We start from the raw sequence: 11,184 nt of genomic DNA, 5'->3' as shown, positions 1-11,184 counted from the left end.
ACCAGAACCCGCGACTACAGAACATGCTCCTAAGAATTGGACTGGAGTTGTCGTCTGAGGAAATAAAAAATCCGGCTACAAGAAGAGACTATCGAGGTAACGTGATCTATTCATGGGCGGCTCCGTGGCATGGGGCCCATGGTAAAATTCGAACTTAATGTCACGTAAAGCATCGTCAAAACTTTTCGTTTGTAATCTCCTGCATTGAAAATCGCACTGTGTCACTTTGTACCCTCGTCTCTTAAATGCGGTATAATAGCGTAGCAGATCTTCCGCGTAGGTATTGACGTGATTGATCTTTCCCCATCGAATTGACTTGCCCGATGGGGTAGTGACATAGGCCTCGAATGTCGCCTCAGGGCAATAACAATCTGCCCCTGAAATGCGCGGCTCACAGTGGTCTTGGTACTTTTGACTACAGCCGCTCTGTCCATAGAAGCCTAGTCCGGGATATGCCAGCCCTACGTCGTGTATGTGTTCTTCACTGCTCCGTAAGGGGTCTTCGCCAATAGACTCTGTTAGCACCCATCCGCGCTGGAAAAATTTACGATATCCCGTATTCTCTTCGAAGCAGCGGAAGGAGCATTTGGAGGGTTTCAGGCGATGGACGACTGCTTCCCAGACGGTGGGGAAATCGAACCTGTACGGATAACCAAAGCTGTAGCACTCCGATATCGAGCTCCGGTCATCTGTACAAACGACCCAGCCTCCGCCGTCAGAACAATCGGACCAGTCGAGCTGCTCCCAGCCGTTCATAGTTGCTTCTATCAGTGGTGCCTTGAGATCAGCGAATGTCTCGCTACACGATCCCTCCTTCAGCAAAGCTAACTGCTGTGCTGAAATCATTGATGCTCCATCGAACGGGGGCTTGATAGGCCCTGCGCCACTCTTATCAACACCGGAACTGACGCACTCGGAAGCGTTCTTGACGAGCACGATAGGCGTTGTAACGTCGGACAAAGTAGAGTGGTATCTCGTAGCGTCGTGGTATATCGTAGCGTCCAACGGAGTAGGGCTATGGGTTGCAGCATCGGACGGAGTATCCGTGTATATTGCACCATCGGACGGAGTAGGGTTGTACGTGTACTCTGGCCCTGAAACACGGGCACTGGAGCAGCCATCCTGGGATCCGTTCAAGTAGGAGCACAACGCCGCCAATCCCACACCGCTTACAACTCCAAGACCAAACACACCCACACCTTTGGCAAATGCTGGTGTTAGCCACCAGCTTCTGGTATCTTCGTGAATGTACTGACCTTCGACCTCAACAACATAGTTCTTCGGCCCCGAAGCCTTGATTATTGGCTTCCACTCATTTGGGACCTGCGCCAACAGGTGCTCCAGTTCATCCGCGTCTAATGCATTCACATCCGCGATTTCTAACTTGACGTCTCCGTCGCCGCACTTATCCGGCACACGTTTCTTGACCAACGCTTCTTCGAATACGGACTCAGCAACGGACGGGTCCGCGTGTGCCGTATGCTGCTTCAGAATGCGGGCAAGGACGCGCTCAACTCGCCTTGAGGCCTTGGCGAACTCCTGGGACTCATCGGGCGCATGGTAGATTCGTACTCGTCTCCACCTTTCCACCCAGTCGTAGCTGTCTGACTGAAGGGCGGCCTTTTCGAACTCAGACGGAGGCGCGATCGCAAGAACTTGCGCCGCGTTCTTTCCATCCGACAACACAACCATATTTGCCACGCAACCTTCGAGGGATGTTTTGGCACCATCCGGACCCACGATGGCGGCAACCGCCACGTAGCCAGTGAAGTAGTCCGAACGCGCACTCGAGAAACCTTTCATTTCAGTACAACTTAAAAAACAGGAATGCCCCGTACGAGACAAAACAGCCCAAGGGTGGAAAGTTTTGTTGGCGAGTTGGGACGGCTGTGCGACTGGCGGGTGGGCTGTTGATCCTGGATGGGGGTTGGTGGTTGCGTGAGTCGTGGTTCATGCGACACCGGTCGGTGTCTGGACAATTGTATTACTGTCGATTTGGTCGATTTTTTCCGGCGAAGCTGTGGGAGCGTTCACCGATGAATGGGAAGGACCAGGGGCGAGGAGGCGTTGCCGGGAGTGGGGTCTTTGTCGCTGGGAATTTGTGGCAGTCACAGGTCCGACCAGGGTGTTGAAATCGCTGCAACCGAACGCACCCAACAGTTCGCTAACTAACTAATTAACTGACTGATGGCCACGTGTTATAGTTCGTGAGTGCTGATCAGCGAGGGGATATTCGTTTGCAGTTGTCTCGCCCTTTGCATGGCTAGACCACTGCAAGTTAACAAAGCAAGTATGACCACGTAGCCACCGGTGATGGCCGTAGAGCTGTCAATGGTGGAGGTCTTCACCCACGTTCGCCAGTGGCTCCACAACGTGTTTGGCAGTCGTGAGTACACAACCAAAGATGTGAGCGTGTTCCAACAGGTCAGCGACACTACTGACGTCGCCGCAATGACACATACGTCCCTATACGACTCCCAGACCAGATAGCACAAGAGTCCAACCAGACCCAGCAAGAAGTAGTTGTCGTAATACCCGAAGAGACTTGTTGCCTGCTTTGCCATTGCCAGAGACAATATGCCGTTGTCAATCTTGTCTCTGCAGGCATTGGTCCTCTCCGCGCCCGTGCTCCCCTCCGCGCCCATGCTTTCCCCCCTGTGCTACGCACACGTGCTACCCACCAGCGCTGCGCACACGTGCTACCCACCAGCGCTGCGCACACGTGCTACCCACCAGCGCTGCGCACACGTGCTACCCACCAGCGCTGCGCACACGTGCTACCCACCAGCGCTGCGCACACGTGCTACCCACCAGCGCTACGCACACACTGAGTCTGTCCACACCCGTGTGTAGCTCACATTTGGTATGTGTACCGCGCCGCCATGGCCATGAGGCCCACGAGGCCTGCGAAATACTGGGCCGGATTCAGCCAGATGCAGGCACCAAGCTCCGCCAATACAAACCAGGCAAGGACGTGACTCCAGCGCCTCGAAAACCGGTCCGCTCTGTTGGGGACATGCCTGTTATTGCGAGGTGACTTACGTGCAGACGTAGATCTGCCAGCTGCTCAAGATGAGCATCGCTCCATGGAGATAAAGTTGTACGTACTGGTACATTGTCAAAAACATTTCCGCTTGTGAACTACGGCTACACGACTCCAGCTTGCTTTTAGCACCCTGGAGCATTACACATAAGTTTGGCCAATTTTCTCAAACGTGGTTTGCAAAATATTTTTCGGACTTAGCAAAGCCTGTTGGCCAAGATGTCGGCAAATTCGGTATTCAATACATCAGCCAATTCCTATGGCAACAGACATGACCCGGTCGTGGTGCTACATCTAAGGGGGGGTGCCTACATCCGGGCAGGGAGTGTATTGATTACAACTTTATTATCCAGACACTCAACATCCACTTCGTATTGCCAGTTTCGTTTTCTTTCCTTCTTGACGATGCGTTGGAAGGCGTGCCCCCACTGCGTCTCCGAGAGTCTCCAACTCTTTCGGACTTCTAGGAGACGGCTGGACTGGTTATCGACGAATGACAACAGGACCATGAGTTCATATTTCTCACCTTCCATCACCAACCTGGACAAGCAGGAGGGGCCCAGCGCCTCGCGAAGATCGGACTGGTGAATCGTGACGGTGACCGGCAATTCTAAGAACTGCAGAGGTAGGTCGGTGTAGTAGTGCATCAGTTGAGTAATGACGAGATCTTGCGGTTCATGTCGTAGGAGGAAGATGGTCAACTTTGGGTCGAAGAACGCACACTGAGTCAAGTTCATCAAACGGAATGATAGCGAGAAATTGCACTCGTCGAACTTCTGCAACGGAGAGCCACTTTCCGGTGACTTCACATCAATTGCCACGTAATCGTCTTCCGATGTATGACGACCTCCTGCCTCCGGGTCGTCGGCCACGTAGTTACCTGCCTCACCTCCATAGCCACTTCCATCCAAGTACTCAACCTGATAATTGTTGGGCGTCACCAGACCGGGGGTCACCAAGCCCTGTGCCTCTCTAGAGTCCCTTGCAAAGGTATGGCTGTTCAGCAAATTGCCGACACAACTCGGTCCCGCCGTAAACGACAGAGCTGCCTCCTCAGCCTCGTCCACTTCCGACACCGCCAACACGCCTTGCAGCTCTTCCAAATGGCTTAGCCTGTCCTCCGCGGAAGGCCAGAGAGTCTCGGCTCTTACCGATCCAATGGGACCGCTGCCAAAGTCGGCCGTTGCCCTCAGTTCATCATCCCTCGCACTCCCTTCCCTCGCTTTTCTCACTCTCGCTTCGTCTTCGCGGGCCTGGTCATCAATCAACGCTCCCTGCAGCCCGCCCTCTTGCGAAAACCCTTTTCGCTGCTGCCTCTCCCGTGTGTTATATGCTTTCCCCTCCTCCCTTGTATGTGTGTTCCTGGTGTCCAACGAAATAGCGCCCAGCGACACTGCACCCAGTGAGCGGTAGCCGCGGCGGTCGAAGAAGGCACGTGACTCCAGCTGAGTACGGGACTCCAGCTGATTCCGGAGTCGTGCGTTGTAGTCGACCCGGTCGGCGCCGAACATACCGCTGGCGCTGAACATACCGCTCCCGTTGAGCACGCCATTGCCTGAGTAAACGTTGCTGTACAGCCGCCGCCAAGAGCGGTCCCGGGCGTTGGTGGTGCAATCTTTGGTCGATTCGGAGGCTGGCGAGCGTGCTGGCAGTCCGGGCTGCTTTCCCGCGGGTGCCAGCGGGTGCATTCTGCCTTGGCCGTAGCACTTTGCATCATGGCCTTGTTCCTCGTAGCCTTGCGTGTCGTAGGTGTGTTGATCTTGGAAGAATCGGCCGGCGGCAGAGTCACGTCCTCTGGCTGTGTCTTGGCTGTTGAGGCGAGGATCTTCGGACAGGCAGCCGAGTATGCTGGGGCTGAAGGCCATGGCGTAGCGGCGGGGAGTGCCGGAAGAGAATTTGGAAAAGACGATGCCAATGACAATGCCGTGGACGACGTTCGTGAAGAGGACGGCACCGGAGACCCAGACATTGGCGGCGGTGCAGCTGGGGTGACGCGGCGCGCCGAAGCCAATTGTGAACATGGTCTCGATGGCGAAGTAGTAGTAGTTGGCCAGCCCTTGAACGTTGCCGCCGAGACAGCCACGCACGTCGCCGCCGGTCATGACGTAAAGCGTAGTAGCCAACAACAAAGCAAAGAGCGCCTCGCCCAGTACCAACACCAAAACCAACTGGCGAAAGGAAAGGGCTAGTAACGTATGGAACTGATCACGCAACCAGAACCCCATTCGTCCACTAAGTCCCTGCCACGTGTGGTTAATACGGAAATTGCTGTCCGACTCCGACAGCACTTGACTCTCCCAACCTGCCAACTCGGCGGCGGCCGGGCTCACACTGTACGCCAAACGCAACGTGCCTGGCGACGTGCGAGGCGCCGCCGCTGCGTCCGAGTGCAAAGACGACCCGCCGCCGGAGCCACCGGTCTGCGGCCCGCGGGGACGCATACAGGACGCGGGCAGGAGCAGAAGGGGGTCGCGGAGGCCTTCGCTCCCAATCGAAGAAGTATCCACCGTCATGATGGCAGCCACAAGGACCACGACGGTCTCACTTAATTTCAGTAAGATAAGACCGCTCCTGGAAAATTCTCACAAATGGTATTTACAGGGGCTTCGCCGCCCCCCCACGAACACAGTACGCCTCTGGACATGTCCGCACACTGACTCAGCGCTCTTGCAGAGCTCGCCACTTGAAGACGGGAGTGCCGGTCGCGGCGGCGACGGCTACGGTGTGGGGGACGGGTATGGTGCTGGCGACGACAGTTACGGCGGCTACGACGCAGAGGAGTTGGTGTTTGCGTCGGAGGGTCGTCCGTGGCGGAGCAGACTGGTGCGGTGGCGGCGGCGTGTAGTGCGTGTATTGGACGGGCAGTGGAGCGAGGTGCACGGAAAGACGGTGTTTGCGTGTCTGGCTGGGTTGATCGTGGTGTTGTACGTATTGGCTTGGTTGACGGTGCCGAACAGTGTGCAACGTGAAGCGGTGCCGCTGCGAAGCACACACGTGTGGTTGGCACAGGCGGATGCATTGGGAGCCTGGGGTAGTGCGGAGGTTGCGCCAATTCTGCCTGAGCTGTTGCATGAGTCCCGAGGTTTGTGTGAGCAGTTGACGAAGGCGCCAGTCTTTTTGGTGGCCTCGGAAACGGGTCAGTTTCCGTTGCGAAGTTTCTACCGTATGCTCTTCGAACAGGTGGGCGTGCACAATTACCTGTTCGTCTCCGGCACGGCGGACTACCAGAGTAACCTGCGACTCGCTCAAGAGTCAGACAAACACGGCGACCTAGTAATCGGCGGCTTCATCGACTCTGCCGAAAACAGAGACGTCGGCGGCCATGCGACCGGTTTACGTTTCGTAGCCGAATGCCTCTCCGGCGTCTACCCTTCCGAGACCCTCGTTGGCCTTAGCACATCCACAGTCCCAAATTTCCACCAGCTAAGTTCCCTCCTACTTGAACTTGGCGAAAGCCCCTGGACCGCCGCCAACTGGGACGCTAACAACACCCGCATAGTCGCCAGCGACGGCGCCGGCATTGTGGCCAACTGGGTGGTCCTCGGCCAAGACGTCAACGCTCTCAGCAACAGCTATCTCCTCCGCATCCGAGATTCCAAGACCCTAGTCGATTACCTGCTCAATCTGCACGACCGCTGGTGGACCGCACCCACAGACGCCGGAGAGGACGACTCCGATTCTGCAGCTGGAGTTCAAGGTGCAGTTGAAGCTGCATCTGGTTCCGACTCAGGCTACAGAGCTGGTTCCGAAGCGGGGTTACGGTTTACTGGTGGTGGTTATTTTATCCCGCCTGAGAGTCCGGTATACGACAAATCGTTTATGGCTGTTTTGGGTCTGGCAGCGAAGGAGACGGGGTTAAACATTTTGAGCACGGACAAGTTCTGGACGGACAAGCAGACGCCGTGCTTCTCGAAGTGGACTAACTGTATCTGCAGCGGGTGGCTGACGACGGAGGTCGTGGACCCGGCGGACGCGGAAGCGATCACGCGAACGGTACACGAGAAGTGTCCCCCGGAAACATTCGATCTTGATGCGCCGTCAAAGAACGGGTTGCAGGGTACCCCGTTGCGCGGCCCGGCCTTTCCCGAAGTAGTCTTCGAGGCGGTCGGGCTTTGTGCTACTCTTCCCCGGACCGCGATCCTCCTCTTCTCGAAACCTACTGATAGCAAACAGCGAACACGTGCACGCACACAATTGCACACTATTACTGGCGGTCGAGTCAAGCCGGTTTTCCCGCTCGGCCGCGTGGATGGCGCCTGGGGATTGGAGGTCGACCGGAGACTACGACGGGAACAGGCCGAATTTAACGACTTGCTCATCGGCAACTATTACGATAGTTACGAAACGCTGAGTTCCAAAACTGCCATGGGGCTACAGTGGGCTTCTGACTGCATGAAGGAGAACTCCAAGGTGCTCTGGGTCGTGAAGACAGACGTCGACATGGTCGTCAATTACCCTCTTCTGAACCAAATCCTTGACTCGATCGTGGATCAAGGACTTGACCCCAAAAACGGCCTCATTGGCGGCAGTGAATCTACTGGTGAGGAATCTGCTTCTGATAAGGAGTTATGGCGCGTCCAAGAGAACACGTTCTGGATGGGGAATGTGTGGTCGGATAACTCCGTTCCGGTTATCAAGGACTTGACAGTGAAGAACGCTGATGCTTTGGCACTGGACTTTTACCCTGCATATGTCTCGGGCGGGTTCTATGTGATGAATCGCAACATGACAGAGTTGTTTGTGAAGGGTCGTACGAAGTGGTTCGACGCCTACTTCCGTAACGAAGACGCGATGGTAGGACTTGTGACCAACGAGTTCAAAATCCAGCCGCTACATCTACACGGTGTTCTGGCTGTCGGTTTCGGAATGACCGACAACGTGGTCTGCAAACAGGGCAGCATCAGCCTCACCGACTGCGATTGCCACAGCCTCCTCTGCTTCTCCGGCACCAAAAACGAAAATGAGATCGCCGCCTCATTCGTCGACCTATGCGACTGGTCCGAATCATACACTCTCAAAACCATTCTGCCTCTAGAACGCCAGCACATGGACGTAGCCACTGCCCTAAACGCCCTTGCCAAGGCCTCCAAGGAAACCAAAACCGTCCATCTAACACCTTCGAACGAAATCCAGGCCATGCAAAAACGAATGGAAGGCTTCCTGCCCACTGGCTCAACCACGCCACCACCCTCTGGACGCATCGAAGACGCCCACTACGAAGGCCCCGACTCAGGAGGACCTTGGTCCATCGCCTGACCCAGGCAGATGTCTCCGGTGATCCGGATCGAAACGGATCTCTGGGATCCAGATCAGAAAGAACTAGGTCTTTTGGATCTAGCTCTGTATGGTCTATATGGTCGGGACAAACCGAGTTCAGAACGAAACTTGGTAAAGGCTGATGCCGAGGGGTACATGTGTTGGGAGCGAAATTTTTCTATGGTGCTCCTCAAGCGCCCCTCTCTGCTGTTGGCGTTGGTGCTTAGTGGTGGGAGGGGAGTTTGTGGCGAGGGTCATCCGTTGGTGTTGATCCCGGGTATAACGGGTACGGGTTTGCTGGCGAAGTTGAGTGAGGAGTCGGAGTATTTCTCGTGTCGAAATCAGTGGGAGGTGGAGACGCAAGACGACCGGGATGATCCTCCGGTATTGGGAGGGGAAGTTTCGGTTCTTGGTAAGGGTCCGGTGGGTGTGGAGGTTGGTCAGTGGTATCGGACATGGTTGACGCTGGACACATTTCGGCCCCCGGAATCTCATCAGGAGTGTTGGTATAAGGTGATGGGTTTGCGATATCAGAAGCCGTTGATGAAGTGGCATTCGTTAGGGACTTGGGTAGACCCACCAGGTGTGGAGACACGTGTGGACGATGGACTCCATGGTGTGGATTACTTAGATTACCTCGCGGGATACGGACTAAGTCCGACTAGGTATTACCATGACTTGATTAATGGGGTTCTGGCAGCGTTTCCACACTACCAGAAGAACGTTAATTTTACCGCGTTCGGCTATGACTGGAGATTGCCCCCATGGCAACTGGATTGGAACTCACTCACCAAACATATTGAAGATTTACATAGCAGACAAGGCAAACCTGTAGTACTTATCAGCCACTCAATGGGCAGCTTATGGCTCAACTACTATTTGAACACATACACTACCACTAGGTGGAAAAGGCAGCATATTCGAGCTCTCATATCAATCAATGGAGCTAATGGTGGTAGTTTCAAAACCCTGAGAGCACTCATTAGCGGATACTCTCCCATCACCTTCTCCTGGTTTGACTACCTTAAAATACCTCAACTCATCTCCTTACCCAAAGTCAGAACCCTCTGCCAAACCTACCCGGCCCTCTTCTCCCTTCTACCAAACGATGTTATATACGGACCGGACTCGCACGTGGTCACGTATAAAGACTCACACGGAACCCAACAAAGTAAGAACAAACAACCCACCGGGTGCAGAGACGGGTCGAATCGTGTTGTAGGATACACTCTACAAAACTGGACTGATACATTGCCTTCAAATGAGCTAAAAGATCAAATAGAGAGCGTCAAAACGACGTTAGGAAATGTTGGACTCCAGGACCCAGAAGTGGAATATTATTGCCTCTACTCTATTCAAAACGAACAATCAACCGAATTTAGATATTCTTATGATACTGGGACCTTCGATAAGGATCCTTCAATGTAAGACATCACCTCATGTAAGACCTCACCTCATGTAAATTTACCTCATGTAAATTTACCTCATGTAAATTTACCTCATGTAAATCTGCCACACTGGAACGGTTAGTCCCGTTACATTGGACCGGTTAGTCCCGTTACATTGGACCGGTTATTCTCTCTCACTCTTAGTCAATACACCTGGGGCGACGGAACAATAGCAGCACCAAGTCTAACATACTGTCGTGCTTGGGATAGTACTCGGATGGTTAAGGTTTTCAAAGGCATTGATCATATGTTTGCATTACGAGACTCAGCAGTGATATCATCGGTTGTGAATATTCTGAGTAATCTATGACGCAATGACGTATGCAATGACACACACTCAATGGCACACCGTATTAGCCGCAATGAGGAGTTGGCTTGTTGACAAGCCGCTCAATAACCAGCTTGTTGACAAGCCGAGTGAAATGGGCATGGGGAGCCGAGTGAAAGTAGGGCACCGAAGTGGAGCGAGCACTGGGGTAGTTACGTCAAATTCGTGGTGGTCGACTTGCAGCTTTTTGTTTGTGGGGGCCTGGTTACCTGTGGTGTGGGTGAAGAATTCAACATAGCCGTAGCCCCGACTGGTGCTACACTCTCCGACAGTTTCGGCTTTGTGCCAATTGGCGTAGAGAACTTTGTTCGATGGTCGGAAGTGTTTTCAAACATATCGTACTCCCCTAATGCACACCAGGTCGCCTCCTGAATGCACACCAGGTCGCCTTCGCCACTCACTTGCCAAACACTGCCATCGTCCCGTCCAATGATACCCTCGTCTACCCCGCACTCGCCAACCGCCGCATAAACCAGTCTTCAAGGCAATAATGATGAGATAATAATATCCACACCCCGGAAGACAGATCGCGGGGTGCCGATCTCAGGGTCCTATTTCGCCGTGTGGCTAACCCACATGCAATCGACACACATACCTAACCCGCACACTGTTTCTTAGAAGGTACGCCCAAATTCGCACTCTTCCACCGGTCAAAAAGGAGCGGGGGGGAGACGAGTAACCTGCGAATATAACATCTGTTCCGTCTTGATCTGCTCCAGAGGCTTATCACCGTGGTCCACATGATCTAGCAAGTTATGTTGGTCCCGAAGTAGTTCGTCGAGAATGTGCCGACATTCCGGTCCGAAGCCTCTGGTCAAATCTTCAAAGGTCAACGACGCACAGTTCGAGGCCAATGCACCCACGCGAGATTCACGCGAAGAGTGTGATACTCGCTGTAGCACCCAATAATGGCACTGAGCCCATGGCAGTCCCGTCTCTCGTGCCACACTACGCATGTCCGCAATCAAGCCGCTTTCTCGACAGCCTCGGTCTCGGTTCTTGACCTGCACAAAGACGGCGGCCATGTGCCGAGGCACCACCACCGCTGTTTCGTCGACCAAAATCGGCAAGACAATGTCGTACGCACGCTGGTTGGGACACGACGGAAA

At 54.2% G+C, this 11,184-nt stretch overlaps 4 protein-coding genes across 4 annotated transcripts; 2 read left to right on the top strand and 2 right to left on the bottom strand.

Annotated features, from left to right (window-relative positions):
* Positions 1-75: 75 nt before the first annotated feature.
* GNI_089980 (hypothetical protein) lies at positions 76-1,803 on the bottom strand (the record flags this gene model as incomplete). Its single annotated transcript, XM_011132519.1, has 1 exon — positions 76-1,803. One exon carries the CDS (start codon positions 1,801-1,803, stop codon positions 76-78), a length of 1,728 nt encoding a protein of 575 aa, XP_011130821.1.
* A 1,548-nt stretch (positions 1,804-3,351) lies between these two features.
* Positions 3,352-5,268, bottom strand: GNI_089970 (inward rectifier potassium channel protein; the record flags this gene model as incomplete). Its single annotated transcript, XM_011132518.1, has 1 exon — positions 3,352-5,268. The coding sequence occupies one exon, from the start codon at positions 5,266-5,268 to the stop codon at positions 3,352-3,354; it is 1,917 nt and encodes a 638-aa protein (XP_011130820.1).
* A 940-nt stretch (positions 5,269-6,208) lies between these two features.
* Positions 6,209-8,299, top strand: GNI_089960 (galactosyltransferase; the record flags this gene model as incomplete). Its single annotated transcript, XM_011132517.1, has 1 exon — positions 6,209-8,299. One exon carries the CDS (start codon positions 6,209-6,211, stop codon positions 8,297-8,299), a length of 2,091 nt encoding a protein of 696 aa, XP_011130819.1.
* A 180-nt stretch (positions 8,300-8,479) lies between these two features.
* On the top strand, positions 8,480-10,057 carry GNI_089950 (lecithin:cholesterol acyltransferase; the record flags this gene model as incomplete). Its single annotated transcript, XM_011132516.1, has 3 exons — positions 8,480-9,470; positions 9,522-9,723; positions 9,892-10,057. 3 exons carry the CDS (start codon positions 8,480-8,482, stop codon positions 10,055-10,057), a joined length of 1,359 nt encoding a protein of 452 aa, XP_011130818.1.
* Positions 10,058-11,184: the final 1,127 nt, after the last annotated feature.

The sequence above is a fragment of the Gregarina niphandrodes genome, assembly GCF_000223845.1.
Source record: "Gregarina niphandrodes unplaced genomic scaffold scaffold00017, whole genome shotgun sequence".
NCBI classification, from domain to species: Eukaryota; Apicomplexa; class Conoidasida; order Eugregarinorida; family Gregarinidae; genus Gregarina; species Gregarina niphandrodes.
Note: the sequence above shows the minus strand (reverse complement) of the source record. Positions and strands in the feature narration are given on the sequence as shown.